Raw genomic sequence first — 18664 nt, 5'->3', positions numbered from 1 at the left:
CTTAGGCCAGTACCACATACCCTTGATTACTATAATTTTGTAATAAGTTGGAATTGGAAAGTGTAACTTTTCCAACTTTATTCTTTTTAAAGACTTTGACCACTCTAGGTTTCTTGTATTTCCATATGAATTTTAGGATGAGCCTGCCAGTTTCTGCAAGAAGTCTAACTGGAATTTTGATAGGGATTACATTAAATCTGTAGATCAATTTTGGGAATATTTCCCTTTTAACAATATAAAGTCTCTGATCCATGAGCATAAGATGTCTTTCCATTTGCTTTTTAGTTTCTTTCAGCAATGTTTTATAGTTTTCAAAGTACAAGTCTTACACTAGTTTTGTTAGGTTTATTTCTGGTTACTTTATCCTTTTTGATGGTGTTGTAAATAGAATTGTCTTCTTAATTTTAGATCATTCATTTATAATGTATAGAAATGAATTGGTTTTTGTATGTTGATCTTGTATCCTGTAACCTTGCTGAACTGGTATATTCATTCTAATAGTTTTTTTGTGTGTGGATTCCCTACACTTCTCAATATACACGATTATATTATCTGTGAATGATGAGATAGTTTTACTTTCCTCTTTACAATCTGGATGTCTTTATCTCCTTTTCTTTCCTAATATCCCTGACTAGAACCTCCTGTACAACATAGAATAGAAATGGGTGAGGTTCAGTGGCTCACACCTGTAATCCCATCACTTTGGGAGGCCAAGGCAGGCAGGTCACTTGAGCTCAGGAGTTTGAGACCAGCCTGGGCAACATGGCAAAACCCTGTCTCTATGAAAAATAGTAGTCCTGGCTACTTGGGGGACTGAGGTGGAAGGATCACTTGAGCCTGGGAGGTCGAGGCTGCAGTGAGCCGAGATTGTGCCACTGCACTCCAGCCTGGGTGACAAAACGAGACCCTGTCTGAAAAAAAAAAAAAAAAAAAAGACACAAAGAAAAAGAGAAAAAAAGAAATGGCAAGAACACAAATCCTTATCTTGTTCCTGATATTACAGGGGAAATTTCCAGTCTTTTATCATTAAGTATGATGTTAGCTCTTTTACAAAGATGCCCTTTCCTTTATCAGGTTGAGGATGTTCTCTTCTGTTTCTAGTTCATTGAGTGTTATTATTATGGAAAGGTGTTTGGTTTTATCAAATGTTTTTTGTGCATCTGTTAAGGTGATTATGTGAGCTTTTTTTCCCCTTTATTCCGTTGGCATGGTATAGTACATTGATTGATTTTCAGATGTTAAACCAACCTTGCATTCCTGGAATAAATCCCACCTTGTTGTGGTGTATAATCCTTTTTTATATGTTGCTGGATTCGGTTTGCTAGCATATTGTGTAGATTTTCACATCTGTATTCATAAAAGACATTAGTCTCTAGTTTTTATGTCGTTGTCTAGTTTTAGTATTCAGGTAATATTGGCTCCATTGAACTTAAGTTGGGAAGCATTCCCTCCTCCTGTTCTTTTTTTGGAAAAGTTTTCAAAGGATTGGTATTAATACTTCTTTAAACATTTGGTAGAATTCATCAGTGAAGCCATCTGGTCCTGGGTTTTTCTTTGTGGGAATTTTTTAAAATACTAATTCAATTTCTTTCCTTATTATAGGTATCTGTACAATTTTACTACCTTCTCTCTTTCAGTAGTAAATATTTGTTCCTTCATTCAAAAAGTTGTTATTGTTGATTCTATCTAGACCTTGTTTTTGGCACAGAGATTACAGCAGTGAATAAAACAAAAGCTCTGACCATCTTGAAGCTTAGCATTCTCATGTTTTTTCTCTTCTCTTACTTTCTTGCTCTCTCTCTCCCCCTCCCTCCCTCTAAATATATATATATATATAGACACAATTTATATATATATATTATATGTATATATATATGTGTGTTGTTGTTTGTTTATATTTAATATCATTCTATTCCTTATAAAAATATTACTACATGACATGGGTGGAGAAAAGAGGTCCTTGAGTTTGCAATATATATTGCTGTAGCTTATATAAATTCTTAGATATTCTTGAAGAAAGTGGTGTTCTTGGGAAATGGATATAGTCATGTGCCATATAATGATGTTTTGGTCAACAATGGAGTGCACGAACAACACTGGTCTCATAGGATTATGATGGAGCTGAAAAACTGCTGTCACCTAGTGACATAGCCATTGTGACATCATAGTGCAAGGCATTACTCACCTGTTTGTGGTGATGCTGTTGTAAACAAACCTACTGCGCTGCCAGTCATATAAAGTATAGCACATACAATTATGTATAGTACATAATACTTGGTGATAAACTACTGTGTTACTGGTTTATGCATTTTCTGTACTATTACCATAATTTTAAAGTGTACTCCTACTTATTTTTAAAAAAACAGTAAAACAGCCTCAGGCATGTCCTTCAGGAGGTATACCAGAAAAAGGCATTGTTATCTTAGGAGATGACAGCTCCATGTGTGTTACTGCCCCTGAAGACCTGCCACTGGGACAGGATGTGGAGGTGGAGGACCGTGATATTGATATTCTTGACCCTGTGTAGGCCTTTGTCATCATTGTCACTGTCTTCACATGGTGTTTTTTTCTTATAAGGACACCAGTCATACTGGATTAGGGCCCACTCTAATGACCTCATCTTAACTTGATTACATCTACAAAGACTTTATTTCCAAATAAGGTCACATTCACATGTAAGGGGTTAGGACTAGTAATATGTGTGTTTGTGTCTTCGTTTTTGACAAAAAAGTTTATAAAAAAAAGTTTTGTTTAAATAGGGAAAGATTTGTAGCATAAAGACACAAAGAAAAAACAATTTTTTTTTTTTTTTTTGAGACAGAGTCTCGCTCTGTCACCCAGGCTGGAGTGCAGTGGTATGATCTCAGCTCACTGCAACCTCCACCTCCCAGGTTCAAACGATTCTTCTGCTTCAGCCTCCTGAGTAGCTGGGACTATAGGCATACGCCACCATGCCTGGCTAATTTTTGTATTTTTAGTAGAGACAGGGTTTCCATGTTGGCCAGGCTGGTCTCAAACTCCTGGCCTCAAGTGATCCACTCGCCTTGGCCTTCCAAAGTGCTGGGATTATAGGCATAAGCCACCATGCCTGGCCCAAAGAAAATATATTTTGAAACAGTGTACAATGTATCTTAAGCTAAGTGTTATTATAAAAGTTAAACAAAATTTATAAAGTTAAACAAAATTTATAAAGTTAAACAAAATTTAAGTTTATAAAGTTAAAAAGTTAAGTAAGCTAAGGTTAATTTATTATTGGAGAAAATTTTTTAAATAAATTTAGTATAGCTTAAGTATACAGTATATATAAAGTCTACAGTAGTGTATGGTGATAATATGCAAGGCCTTTACATTCACTCACCACTCACTCGGTGACTCACCCAGGGCTACTTCCAGTCCTGCAGTCTCCTTTCATGGTAAGTGCCCTATACAAGCATACCATTTTTATCTCTTATACTGTATTTTTACTGTACTTTTTCTACATTTAGATACACAAGTAGTGTGTTAGTCCATTTTCACGCTGCTGATAAAGTCATACCCAAGACTGGGCAATTTACAAAAGAAGGAGGTTTATTGGACTTACAGTTCCACATGGCTGGGGAGGCCTCACAATCATGGTGGAAGGCAAGGAGGAGCAAGTCACATCTTACATGAATGGCAGCAGGCAAAGAGAGAGCTTATGCAGGGGAACTCCTCTTTTAAAACCGTCAGATCTTGTGAGACTTACTCACTATCATGAGAACAGCATGGGGAAGACCTGCCCCCATGATTCAGTTACGTCCCATGAGGTCCCTCCCACAACACATGGGAATTCAAGATGAAATTTGGGTGGGGACACAGCCAAACCATATCATTCCACCCCTTGCCCCTCCCAGATCTCATGTCCTCACATTTCAAAACCTATCAGGCCTTTCCAACAGTCCCCTAAAGTCTTAGCTCATTTCAGCATTAATTCAAAAGTCCATAGTCCAAAGTCTCATCCGAGACAAGGCAAGTCCCTTCCACCCATGAGCCTGTAAAATCAAAAGCAAGTTAGTTACTTCCTAGATACAATGGGGGTACGGTCATTGGGTAAATACAGCCATTCCAAATGGGAGAAATTGGCCAGAACAAAGGGGCTACAGGCCCCACACAAGTCCGAAATCCAGTGGGGCAGTCAAATCTTAAAGTTCCAAAATGATCTCCCTTGACTCCATGTCTTGCATCCGGGTCATGATGATGCAAGACATGGGTTCCCATGGTCTGGGGCAGTGCCATCCCTGTGGCTTTGCAGGGTATAGCCTCCCTCCCAGCTGCTTTGAGGGGCTGGCATTGAGTGTCTGTGGCTTTTCCACACACATGGTGCAAGCTGTCAGTAGATCTACCATTCTGGGATCTGGAGGACAGTGGCCCTCTTCTCACAGCTCTACTAGGCAGTGCCTCAGTAGGGACTCTGTGTGGGGGCTCCGACCCCACATTTCCCTTTCACACTGCCCTAGCAGAGGTTCTCCATGAGGGCCTGACCCCTGCAGCCAACTTCTGCCTCAGCATCCAGGTGTTTTCATATATCCTCTGAAACCTAGGCAGAGGTTCCCAAACCCCAGTTCTTGATCTCTGTGCACTCACAGGCTCAACGCTACATGGAAGCTGCCAAGGCTTGGGGCTTGCACCCTCTGAAGCCACAACCTGAGCTCTGCAGTGGCCCCTTTCAGCCATGGCTTGAGTGGTTAAGATACAGGGCACCAAGTCCCTAGGCTGCACACAGCAAGGGGACCCTGGGCCTGGCCCACGAAACTACTTTTTCCTCCTAGGCCTTCAGGCCTGTGATGGGAGGGGCTGCCATGAAGATCGTTGACATGCCCTGGAGAAATATTTCCCATTGTCTTGGGGATTAACCTTCAGCTCCTCCTTACTTATGCAAATTTCTGCAAATTTCTGCAACCAGCTTGAATTTCTCCTCAGAAAAATGGTATTTTCTTTTCTATCGCATTGACAGGCTGCAAATTTTCTTATTTTTATTTTATTTTTATTTTCATTTATTTATTTTTTTGGAGACGGGGTCTCACTCTGTCACCAATACTGGAGTACAGTGGCATGATCCCGGCTCACTGCAACCTCCACCTCTGAGGTTCAAGTAATTCTCCTGGCTCAGCCTCCTGAGTAGCTGGGACTACAGGTGTCTGCCACCACACCCGGCTAATTTTTGTATTTTTAGTAGAGACAGGGTTTCACCATGTTGGCCAGGCTGGTCTCAAACTCCTGACCTCAAGTGATCCACCCGCCTCAGCCTCTCAAAGTGCTACAGGCATGAGCCACTGCACCAAACCAAATTTTCTGAACTTTTATGCTCTGCTTCCCTTATAAAATGGAATGCCTTTAACAGCACCTAGGTCACTTCTTGAATGCTTTGCTGCTTAGAAAATTCTTCTGCCAGATACCCTAAGTCATCTCTCTCAAGTTCAAAGTTCCACAAATCTCTAGGGCAGGGCCAAATTGCTGCCAGTCTGTTTGCTAAAACATAACAAGAGTCACCTTTGCTCCAGTTCACAACAAGTTCCTTACCTCCATCTGAGACCACCTCAGCCTGGACCTTATTGTTCATATCACTATCAGCACTTTTGTCAAAGCCATTCAACAAGTCTCTAGGAAGTTACAAACTTTTCCACATTTCCCTGTCTTCTTCTGAGCCCTCCACACTGTTCCAACCTCTGCCTGCTACCTAGTTCCAAAGTTGCTTCCACATTTTCGGGTGTCTTTTCAGCAACACCCCACTCTACTGGTACCGATTTACTGTATTCGTCCATTTTCATACTGCTGATAAAGACATACACAAGACCAGGCAATTTACAAAAGAAAGAGATTTACTGGACTTAACAGTTCCACGTGGCTGGGGAGGCCTCACAATCATGGCAGAGAGCAAGGAGGAGCAAGTCGCATCGTATGTGGATGGCAGCAGGCAAAGAAAGAGAACGTGTGCAGGGGAACTCCTCTTTTTAAAACCCTCAGATCTCTTGAGACTTGTCTATCACAAGAACAGTATGGGAAAGACCTGTGCTGACTCAATTACCTCCCACTGGGTCCCTCCCACAACATGTGGGAATTCAAGATGAGATTTGGTGGGGACACAGCCAAACCATATCAAGTAGTTAGCATTGTGTTACAGTTGCCCACAGTATTCAGTACAGTACCATGTTGTACAGGTTTGTAGCCTATAAGCAGTAGGCTATACCATATAGCCTAGGTGTGTAGTAGGCTGTACCATCTAGGTTCGTGTAAGTACACTCTATGATTTTTGCGTAATGATGAGATTGCCTAACTCCCTCAGAACGTATCCCTATCATATGCAACACTTACTATTACAATCCCAGATTATATTGGTGTTTACCATTGACATGCTTCAAGGACATGATTTTAACAAAACAAACCACCACCCCTATTCATTGTCATCCTCAGCACCATCCAGCGCCTTCTACTCTATATGAAGTAGAAGAATGTACGAGTTTCCTAGGACTGCTGTAAAAAAGTACCACAAATGGGTGGCTTAAAACAACACAAATATATTCTCTCACAGTTATGGAGGCTAGGAGTCTGAAATCAAGGTGTCAGCAGGGCTGTGTTCCCTCTGAGACAGTGAGTAGATTGCTTTCTTGCCTTTGTCTGGCATCTGGTAGTGGCCATCAATGCTTGGTATTCCTTAGTCTGCACCTGTGTCACTCTAGACTCTGCTTCCAATGTCATGTAGTGTTTTCCCTCTCTGTCCCTGTCTTTACATGGCATTTTCTCTTCTTATAAGGACATCAGCCATATTGGATTAGGGCCCGTCCTAATTACCTCATCTTTTTTTTTTTTTTTTTTTTTTTTTTTTTTTTTTTTTTTTTTTTTTTTGAGACGGAGTCTTGCTCTGTCACCCAGGCTGGAGTGCAGTGGCGCGATCTCGGCTCACTGCAAGCTCCGCCTCCCGGGTTCACGCCATTCTCCTGCCTCAGCCTCTCCGAGTAGCTGGGACTACAGGCGCCCGCCACCACGCCCGGCTAATTTTTTGTATTTTTAGTAGAGACGGGGTTTCACCGTGGTCTCGATCTCCTGACCTCGCGATCCGCCCGCCTCGGCCTCCCAAAGTGCTGGGATTACAAGCGTGAGCCACCGCGCCCGGCCAATTACCTCATCTTAACTATTAAATCTACAAAGACTTCCAACAGGTCACATTCATAGGTACCAGGGGTTAGCACTTCAACATACCTTTTTGGGGGATATAATTCAACCCATAACAGAGCCTTATAACTCTGAGATCTTGAGTAGAGGCCTCATTTTAATAACAAGACTAATTTTTAATAGCCTTTATAGAAGTTTCATGTATATTTTTCTGTCTTTAAAAAATAATGTGTTCTCTCTGTTATACAATAAGCCCTGAAGGTATATTCAAACACACATGTGTTTTATCTTTTTCTAATCATAAATGCTGGAAACTAAGCAGAGATGAATGGTTCTCTAACTAGGGCTTATAAAAGATGTTGAAAGATAGTATCTCTCAAATCACAATGTATATGCCCACCAAAATAAAAGAGAATCACATAAGAGTTTAGGAATTAGTGTTCAGAACAGAAGTTGACTGTTCATATACACTGTTCCCCTTACCACAATCACAGGAATCTTTTACATAGACCGTTTAAGCAATGTCAGAATCCATCTCTATAGTAAAATAAATAGCATGGCTTTTGAAATTGTATTCATGTGTTGGAAAATGTTATATGCATGACAAGTGCTATATATAATACGATGTAACTTTGGAATAAAAAGAACAGAATAGTATCTTCTGAGCCCCTGTCTCATGGTCGCAATTGCTAGTTTCAGTTCTGTTTGTAATAATGCTCCCAAGTATTTTCTTTATCCACAATGCTATATCATCTCTACTCTGTCACAATCCAAGTATATTCGAGTGTCTGTCATCCCTTAATATTCTGGTGTGGTGAATATAGCACTCTGAAGGGTAAGACTGGAGAATCTGGTTTCCTTTTTGAAAACAAAACTCACACCCAAACCAGTGCCTTGTTCCTAGACAGGGCCAAGACATTATGCATATTTGTCGTTCCCACCAAGGCTTCAATACCTCAATGTTTAGGTATTTGTTCTTTGGTTGTTCTCTTTTCCCATTTTGAACTAAAGAGTTGACTTATTCTTACATTCTCATGGCTACCTCACTCATTTCTGCTCAAGTTTCAGTTATAAAATTAGATTGAAAACTTTACTTACTCTTTTCTTTTTATTGCTTTAAAAACAATACAGGGCAATCTAGAGCAGCCATGATACCTCCCAAGCAGCCACGACAGCCCAAGGGAGCTGTGGACGATGCCATCGCCTTTGGAGGGAAAACAGACCAAGAAGCAACCAATGCTTCCCAACCTACACCACCCCCACTGCCAAAGAAGATGATCATAAGAGCCAACACAGAGCCAATCTCCAAGGACCTCCAGAAATCCATGGAAAGTAGTCTTTGTGTCATGGCTAATCCCACCTATGATATCGACCCCAACTGGGATGCCAGCAGTGCTGGTTCTTCCATCAGCTATGAACTCAAAGGACTGGACATTGAGTCTTACGACTCCTTGGAAAGGCCTTTGCGCAAGGAGAGACCTGTCCCCTCAGCAGCAAACAGCATTTCCAGCTTAACCACTCTCAGTATTAAGGATAGATTTTCCAACAGCATGGAATCCCTCTCCAGCCGGCGCGGGCCCTCTTGCAGACAGGGCAGAGGCATCCAGAAGCCGCAGAGACAAGCACTTTATCGAGGACTTGAGAATCGGGAGGAAGTAGTGGGTAAAATCCGAAGCCTTCATACAGATGCCTTGAAGAAACTGGCTGTTAAATGCGAAGACCTTTTCATGGCTGGGCAGAAAGACCAGCTCCGTTTTGGAGTGGACAGCTGGTCAGACTTCAGGCTAACCAGTGACAAACCATGTTGTGAGGCAGGTGATGCGGTTTACTATACTGCTTCATATGCAAAAGATCCACTTAATAACTATGCAGTCAAGGTAAGAAAATATTATAAATCTCATGTTAAGTCTTAACCAGTACATTGTTACTAGGATGGATTCATTCTGCTTTTCTCCTTTCTTTCCTTCGTTCCTCCATTCAGCAAATTATTAAGCATCTACCCCTTACCAGATACTAGATTAAGCAGGGGACTTATTTATTATTTAGAGAAAACAGATAGGTAACTTAACAGAATTATAACAGTATACTGCATGCAAAGATAGAGGTAAACAAGAATTCTGTGGGATCTTGGAGGTACCTTAACCCAAACTCTAGAAGTCAAAGAAGTCTTTTTTTTTTTTTTTTTTTTTTTTTTTTTTGAGATGGAGTTTCGCTCTTGTTGCCCGTTGTGGAATGCAATGGTGCAATCTCGGCTCACTGCAACCTCCGCCTCCCAGGTTCAAGCAATTATCATGCCTTAGCCTCCCGAGGGTAGCTGGGATTACAGGTACCTGCCACCATGCCCAGCTAATTTTTATATTTTAAGTGGAGATGGAGTTTCACCATGTTGGCCAGGCTGGTCTCAAACTCCTGATCTCAGGTGATCCTCCCGCCTTGGCCTCCCAAAGTGCTGGGATTACAGGCATGAGCCACCATGCCCAGCCAAAGAAGTCCTTTTAAAGTAGGTAACCTGGCCAGGCATGGTGGTTCATGGCTATAATCGCAGCACTTTGGGAACCTGAAGCAGGTGGATAGCTTGAGCCCAGGAGTTCGAGACCAGCCTAGGCAATGTGGTGAAACCCTGTCTCTACAAAAAAAATAGAAAAAATTAGCCAAATGTGGTGGCTCATGCCTGTAGTCCCAGCCACCCAGGAGGCTGAGGTGGGAGGATCACCTGAGCCCAGGAGGTCCGGGCTGAAGTGAGCCATGATCGGGTCACTGCACTCCAGCCTGGGCAACAAAATGAGACCCTGTCTCAAAAAAAAAGTAGGTAACCCTTGAGCTTTGCTTTTTGCAAGGGCTACCTATAAATACGAGGTCTGTTGTGTACCTTTCACTGCACGTTTCTGTCTGTTTTTTAGGCTGGAGTGCAGTGGCATGATCATAGCTCATTGCAGCCTCAGGTGTGTGCCACCACATGACTGATTTTTTTGGTTTTGGTAGAGATGGTGGTCTCACTATGTTGCCCAGGCTGGTCTCAAACTCCTGGCTTCCAGTGATCCTCCCACCTTGGCCTCCCAAAGTGCTGGGATTACAGGCATGAGCCACCATACCTGGTTTATGTTTCTGACTTCACCCTTTACCAGCTAAGAAATGCTTGTCTACCTCTGCTCTGTAACTCCTTTGCTCCCTAGAGAAACATTTTTATAGAGGAGGATAACTAATGTTTATTGACGTTCCTGGAACTTTATTTTTGTTATGTAATTTAATCTTCACATCAACTTTATGAGATTAAGATCTTTTTCTCCATTTGACATATGAGGAAAATGAAGCTCCAAGAAGTAAGCTGACTTGGTTAGGATCACACAGCTAGCAAGTAGTAGAGCTGAGTTTTTTGTTGTTGTTTTTGTTTTGTTTTGTTTCGTTTTGTTTTGAGACAGAGTCTCGCTCTGTTGGCGGGCTGGAGTGCAGTGGCACGATCTTGGCTCACTGCAACCTCTGCCTCCCAGGTTCAAGCGATTCTCTTGCCTCAGCCTCCTGAATAGCTGGGACTATAGGTGTGCACCACCATGCCCAGCTAATTTTTGTATTTTTAGTAGAGACGGGGTTTCACCATTTTGGCCAGATGGTCTCAATCTCTTGACCTCGTGATCCGCCCACCTCGGCCTCCCAAAGTGCTGCGATTACAGGCGTGAGCCACCATGCCTGGCCAGAGCTGAGTTTTAATCACAAATATTTCTGACTCCATAGCTGCATTTTGTCCATTGTGCCACTTATCAATTTCTTACATATAGATTGCTTATTTCAGATAACTCACTTCTTCAAGACAGCTAAACTCTTGACATCAAGAATTCTTGCCCATTTACATTCACTGTAACAGAAAGCCATAGATTTCATCAATGTAATAAATACAGTGTGGACTTTGAAGTCCAAAAGATTTGGGTTCAGATCCTGGTTCTGCCTCTTAGTAGCTTTGTCAATATTGGCACCCATCTTATGGAGCTGTTGTTTGGTTAAAAGAAAACAGAATGTCCCTAATAAGTGTTCATTTCATTCACTACCCACTAGCTTATTCCCTAGGTTACTTTAAGAGAGTAACAATCTTTGAGCCTCAATTTCCTCCTCTTTCAGATATTTACAGTGAGTGTAGGACCAAGTGAGATAATGCATGTGAAAGGCTTTTGAAAAACACAAAGCCCTATATGTAAACTTAAGGTAGTGTTCTCCATTCCCATAGTCCCTTTTTACTGATTCTGTTCACTGGTTCAAAACCAATTAACATATCTAAATGACTTTTACATGTTAATTTGGCTTAGAAAGACCAGATGGTATCTTAGCAAATTAATGGATAAGGTAAACTATTGGCCTTACCTGTCTATCAAGACAGAATGTATGTTTGAAACAGACCTACAACTAGCTACCCTCTGCAGTTACAGTATCTACACCAGTTGACTGTCTGATGTCACTGGCAGAGTAACCCTGTGCTCCAGCCCACATTTTTTAAATTAAACTGAGGGGTAAACTGTAAGGAGGGGGATCTGGATTCAAGTTAATACATTACTATTGAGTTTAAAAAGGCATTTTGAGATTATAGCACTTAAGAGCTGTTATATAAATTGAGGTTATGGTGCCTTATCTATCTTGGGCCCTTATTGCTGCAAAATCACCAATGCAGGATGAGTACCTGTTTCAGAAAGGGACATTGAACTATCTGTTCTTTCAAAACAATTGAGAAGTAGGGCTTGACTAACTTTATGTGTTATTGCCGTGCAATCTTGTCTCTTTCCCAAATCAGTGGTCTGGTGTTGATTTCTTTGTTTATAATGATGTAAAACCAATCTCTAAAGAACAGGTGGCAAGTGGTTATATACTAGAAGTTGTTGGCAGGTTTGGAAAAGGATATTTTACACTAAATGCTAAATATAAATGTCTCTTTTAAGACCCTGTGGTATTTCCAGAAGTGCCCAGTTGATTGTACTATTAGGGCTCTGTGAACCCTGCCTTTGCAGAGATAAGCAAAAGACACTAACAGTTGGCCCACACAAACAACTTTTTCTGTTTATCTTCTTAAATTCCCTTCCCATACTAAGGGAATTTAGAAGAGTCTAATGGGTGTAACTGTCTCTTGAAGAGACTAAAAGTTCTTTAAAATGTTGCAAACAAAAAGTCAATGGTAGACTGGGCGTGGTGGCTCACGCCTGTAATCTCAACAGTTTGGGAGGCTGAGGCAGGTGGATCACCTGAGATCAGGAGATGGAGACCAGCCTGGCCAACATGGCAAAACCCCGTCTCTGCTAAAAATACAAAAAAAAAAAAAAAATAGCCAGTCACTGTGGCAGGCAACTGTAATCCCAGTTACTCGGGAGGCTGAGGCATGAGAATTGCTTGAACCCAGGAGGCGGAGGTTGCAGTAAGCTGAGGCACTGCACTGCAGCCTGGGCAGCAGAGTGGAACAACGTCTCAAAAAAAAAAAAAAAAAAAAAAATCAATGGTAGAATTTAGCAATTTGAAAGCCAAAGGATACCACCCCTCCTCCTTCAATACCAAATCCACTGCAGTCATAGAGTACTAACTGTATGTTATTTTAGTTTGCTCAAGTTGCATAACAACACACCATATGCTATATGACTTAAACAACAGAAATTTATTTTCCCTATTTCTGGAGGCTAAAATATTCAAGATCATGGTTCCAGCTTATTTGCTTTCTGGGGAGGGCTTTCTTCCTGGTTTACAGACAGCCACCTTCTCTCTGTGTCCTCACATGGCAAGGAGTGAGGGAGAGAGGAAGGAAGAGAGTGCAAGGGAGAGGCTATGCACTGGTATCTCTTATAAGGACACCAGTTCTATTGTATCAGGGCCCTATGCTTATGACCTCATTTAGCCTTAATTACCTCTTTGTAGGTACTGTCTCACATTGGGGGTTAAGGATTCAACATACGAATTGGTGGTGGGGAACACATAATTTAGCCCATAGCACTCTACCTCTAACCCATCCTGCCTCAGAATATCTGTCCTTATAGCATGCAGAACACATCCAAACAGCTCCAAAAGTCTTATTTATGACAGCATCAACTCTAAAGTCTAAAGTCCAAAGTCTCATCTAAATATCATCTAAATCGGATATGGTTGAGATTCAAGGTATGATTTGTCCTGAGGCTCTCCAGTTGTGAACTTGTGAAACCAGAAGTTACATGCTTACAAAATACAACTGTGAACAGGCATAGGATAGACATTCCCATTCCAAGAGAAAGAAATCAGAAGGAAGGAAGGAGTGATAAATCCCGAGCAATTCCAAAACATGGCAAGTCAAGTTCTATTAAATCTTCAGCCCAAGAATCATCCTCTTTGGTTTGATACTCTCCCCTGCAAACCCACTGGGGTGGCAGCATCACCACCATGGCTCCGCATAGTGGCCCAATACTGAGGCACTGGTCATGGTTATCCTAGCCTACCAGATCTCAAGAGGCAGGTTCACCCTTTGAAACTGAGGATGGAACAGCCTTGCCTGCTGGTCCTTTGGTGGGAAAAGCAGCCCTGATGTTTCTGTATCACTTTCAGGATCATTCTTCCCTTTCCTTGAAGAATAGTACATGTTTGCAGCCAAATAGCTCTCTGGGCTAGTCCTGTAGAATCCAAGTTCAGTAGCCTTCCTTTATTTTGTCCCACTTTGTCCCTTTTAATTCAAACTGGCAGTGTCTTTGCTGGTATAATCCCATTATTATCCCTGACTTGTGCTGAGATGGCTGGTTAAGTCCATAAGTCATATCCATCTTCTCTTTATCAAATAGTTGTTTAGCCACACCCTTGGTATTCTCTTAGAACAAGCTTTCACTTTTTTTTTTTTTTTTTTTTGAGATGGAGTCTCACTCTGTCACCCAGGCTGGAGTGCCGTGACACGATCTCGGTTCACTGCAGCCTCCACCTCCCAGGTTCAAGTGATTCTCCTGCCTCAGCCTCCCAAGTAGCTAGTATTACAGGCGTCCGCCACCACACCCACTGATTTTTGTATTTTTAGTAGAGACAGCGTTTCACTATGTTGACCAGGCCGGTCTCGATCTCCTGACCTCAAGTGATCCACCCGCCTCAGCCTCCCAAAGTACTGGGATTACAGGCATGAGCCACCATGCCCGGCCTCACCGTTTTCACAGTATGGATAGACTGCAAATTTTCCAAGTCTTCACGTTCTGGTTTCTTTTTGCTCAACAATTCCTTTTTCAATTCATCTCTCTCCTTTCACATTTTACTATAAGCAGTCAGGAGGAACCAAGCCACTCCTTCACTTTGCTTAGAAATCTCAATTTCATGTCTTGCAAGTTTTGTCTTCTACAAAACACAGTCCTTCTAAGTTCTTTGCCACTTTATGACAAGGATTCCCTTTCCTCCAGTTTCCAATAATGTTCCTTGTTACTATCAGAAACCTCATCAGAATCGCCCCTAGCATCTGTATTTCTAGCAACTGTCTGTTCATGGTTATCTGGGCTTTTTCTCACATGCATCTCAAAACTCTTCTAGCCTCTACCCAATTCCAAAGCTGCTTCTACCTTTTAAAGTATTTTTACAACAGCACCCCATTTCTCAGTATCAAAATCTTATTCTACTCAGGCTGCCATAACAAAATACCATAGACTGAAAAGGATAAATTTATTTTCTCACAGTTATGGAGGCTGGAAGACCCAAGATCAAGGTTCTAGCTGATTTGGCTTCTAGTGAGGGCTCCCTTCCTGGCTTAGAGATAGCCTCCTTCTCACTGTGCCCTTACATGACAGGGAGAGAGAGAGGGAGAGAGAGAGAGAGAGAGAGCGAGAGAGAACACAAGAAGCATGTGCAAGCACGCCCCAGTGTCTATTCTTAGAAGGACACTAATCCTGTCACATCATGGCCCCACTCTTATGATCTCTTTTAATTAATTACCTCCTTGTTAGCCCTGTCTCCAAAATACAGTAACATTGTAGGCTAGGGCTTCAACATATGAAGAGGTTGGGAAGAGAGACAATTCTGTCCATAGCAGGTGTCATGTTTGTCTTTGTTATAAAGTAAGTGGTTTTAACTCAGGACTTTTCCTGGATTTGAAGGTTTTCCTCTTTCATATTTATTCTAATCTTCATTCAACATGATTAGCTTTATTATTTGTATTGGTCTTAAATGAAGAGGCATCACAGCACTGAATAAAGAGCTTTGGAGTCAGCTGACCTGGGTCCAAGTTCTGAAGATATCACTGTATATTTTTGTGCAAGTCATGCGCCTCTCTTGGTTTTCACATCAGTGTATATTAACTGCCCTACTTACCTCAGATGATTGTTATAGTACATGTGTTTATGTAGTGAAACTGCTTTTATAAACTGTAAAGTACATATAAAATAATGCATTATTGTTATTAACAATAATGGAAAATTGCTGCTCAACATTTTATAGATCACTCACTGTTATTCTTTCTTAACATTAGGCTTTGGCTTGAGCATATTTAGATAGGTTCTGCACTTAGATATTCTTTCTCGTTACTTCAGAGATGTAAACATCTTTGTTTTTCCTTAAAATTTTGAGAGAAAGCTACAGACAGCTTCAAGAATTTAAATACTTCCAAAAATTGGAAACAAACTAGGTACCTTATATTAAGGAACCAATATAATAAATTATGGCACATAAGTCCAATGGAATGTTTGTAGCTACTAAAAGCAGTAATTATGAAGACTATGTAAAATTATGAAAAACATTTTTTAGATGTCACATGAAAGTAGCAGAATACCAATAACATGATCATAACTTTAAGAAAATTGACCTACAAAATGGTAATACTCAAATAATTCCTATGTTAAGGTGGTAACAGTTATTTTGATTAGTTAAAAAAGGATGTCCTAATGTCTTTTCAATTAAAAAAACAAAAATCAGAGATTTTGGACCATTTAACACTAAGTTTATTGAAAACAGGTATCCTTAGTTATTCATCTCTGTAGTCCCATCCTCTAATACCAATTATAAACAGCACCTGTTTAATGCTACTCGGCTTTTGCACGCTCTGGTTCCTCTATCTGGACTGCTCGTCTCCTGGGAGGCAGTATAATACAATAAAGAACTTCTGCGTTGTGATCTGCTGTGACCTATTTCAGAATCACCTGAGGGATCCTCATTAAAAATCTCATTTCCTACAGAATGAGAATGGCTGGCAGTAAGGCCTTGGAAACTGCATTTGTAGCAAGTACCCCAAGTGGTTCGTTCCTATGTACAAAATGTGAGGACTGTTAACAAAGTGGCTAAGAATTTAGGCTTTTAAGTCAGACAGACCTGGGTTTAAATCTGTGCTTTAGCTACATATTAGCTGTTACCTTGGCTATTACTTGCCTTTTCTATTTCCAGTGTCTTTATCTGTAAAATGGAAAAAATACTTCAGGTCTTCTTAAAACCATTGTAAAAAATCACAGAAGTTAATATGTATATAGTGATATATACACACACACACACACACACACACACACACAGTGCTGAGAGCATCATTTGGCACAAAGTTAAGCATTTAGTAAAAGTTGGTTATTCCTTCCTTTTCACATACTTAGAAAGCTCCTATGTGTTCTTAAAGAATCCAGCTCTGAATTTTCTTCTTTAATTTTCTAAGCACATGTTGCACGCTATACCTACTGGATTTCTTAATCATTGCATTATCATGAGACAGTTGTATAATTAAACAAAAACATGCTTCCTCTCCCCTCTCCCCACTATTATACCTGACCTTTTCCATGGCGGGGACCATGGCTTATTAATTCTTATATCCTTAGCATCTATTATAATATCACGTACATAGTTGGCACTCAATAAGTATTTCTTTACCCTCCAAAAAATGTTTACTGTATAAAACATTGTGATATTTGTTGTAGTTTACAGAAATACATATGAATGAAACAAAAGCCTTGCCCTCAAGAAGCTTATATTCCAGTGAGAAAGACAAAGGCATAAATAATAGCTCTTAAAACAGATTATAATGAAATTTCAGAGTGGTATGCAGAGATGTAAAGATAAATGAAGATTAATGAATGAAATAAGTTATTAACACTTATCTTGGGGCCAATAAGAAAGGGCCGTTTGTATCCACTTTGCTATTCTTTGTGGTAAATGCAGTACATTGAGAGAATAGTGGAAAATTAGGCTACGGAGAGATTAGAGAACATATTTAGAGATTTGAGTGATGAGCTTAAGAGGTTAGACTTTATTTTGTGTTTTGTGGGAAGCCACTAAGTATTTTTAAACAGAAATAACATAAGATTTTGGATGACAACCATGGTAAGGGAGGTCAGAAGGACTGGAAGCAAGGAAGCCAGTCATTATGCTATTGCAGTAGTCCAGGTAAAATGAGACCTGATGTAAGGCAAAGGAAAAGAAGGGGCAGAGCTGAGGAAGGCAGTAGACCATGTCTGGTGAGTATGGGATTAGGGCAGTGATGCTAAAATTTCAAGGTAGAACAACCTCCAAGAGAATGGTGATGCCATTGGTTGAAATATGAATCAGAAAAGCCAGAAAGATAAGATCTCAATGGGATATGCCCATAGGGCAGCCAAGTTGAGAGAACCCCAGGATCCAGGTAAAAATACGGGTTTGGTACTCAGAAGAGAGCTCAAGCCTAGAAATGTGGTCATAGACTTGATTTAGTTGAAACTGTGGGACTACATGAGATTGTAACGGAAGAGTCTGCAAAGTGGGAAAAGGCCCATACATCTAAGTGACCCAAAGCAGGAGCAATTGGAAAATCTGTAGCAAAAGGCAGGGCCCTACAGGCCAGAGAGTCCAAGGTTGCAGAGGGCTTGTGCAGAATGAAGACTCAGAAGAAGGCAAGAATTTAATGTCTTGTAAGCCTCAAGAAAATGCAATGTTGGTAATAATTGGGGTGAATGCCAGACACAGTGGTTAAAGAGCGAATAGGAAGAGGAAGCTGTGGAGGCAGTGAGCACAGCCTACTTTTTAAATAAATGTTTTGGTGAAAGAAGAGCCAAATTGATTTCCAAACAATATTCAATTTTCAACTCCCATTTTCCATCTCGTCCATATCTTCTTTTACCCTCTCTTCCCCATTTGGTGAGCCACCACCCAGCAGATTGCGTTGTCTGTCTCTGTGGGCTATATATTAGCTGGCCTCCAGCCGTTAACTTAAATATTCCTGCTCTCAAAGTAAAACTTAACATAAACTTAAGTCTGAACTTAACTTCCCTGTTCTCTAAATAAAAATCTACCTTGCTTTTTCCCTTTCAAAGAATCTGGGTAGGCACTGACCAAGCACATAATCCTCATATCCTCATAGTAGACTAAATCCTCATATCTAAATCCATAGTAGACTATTCCCTCATATCCTCATAGTAGACTAAAGCCAATTTTAGAAGGGCCTTCACCATTCTACACAGTGGGAAACTAAGGCCAGAGAGGAACAATCACTTCTCCATGGGCACACCAGCTTTGTGGCAGGCTACCTCCTGACTCCTAGGTAGAACCTCTCCTATTATTTCATGCCTGAGGCAGTAAACTGAACTTGCTGTGTCTCAGTGTTGCTTCTTAATGGAAAAATGACAGCCTTTTGCTT

At 40.9% G+C, this 18664-nt stretch overlaps 1 protein-coding gene across 9 annotated transcripts in view; it reads left to right on the top strand.

Annotated features, from left to right (window-relative positions):
- PEAK1 (pseudopodium enriched atypical kinase 1) overlaps positions 1 to 18664 on the top strand; it is a 298162-nt gene that overhangs the window by 264123 nt on the left and 15375 nt on the right. For all 9 annotated transcript variants that reach the window (XM_030814854.1, XM_030814851.1, XM_030814849.1 and 6 more), the window contains one exon: positions 8260 to 9005. In XM_030814854.1, the coding sequence (XP_030670714.1) occupies positions 8260 to 9005 (746 nt within the window). The remainder of the gene's footprint in view (positions 1 to 8259; positions 9006 to 18664) is intronic.

Source organism: Nomascus leucogenys, chromosome 6 (assembly GCF_006542625.1).
Source record: "Nomascus leucogenys isolate Asia chromosome 6, Asia_NLE_v1, whole genome shotgun sequence".
Lineage (NCBI taxonomy): Eukaryota > Metazoa > Chordata > Mammalia > Primates > Hylobatidae > Nomascus > Nomascus leucogenys.
Note: the sequence above shows the minus strand (reverse complement) of the source record. Positions and strands in the feature narration are given on the sequence as shown.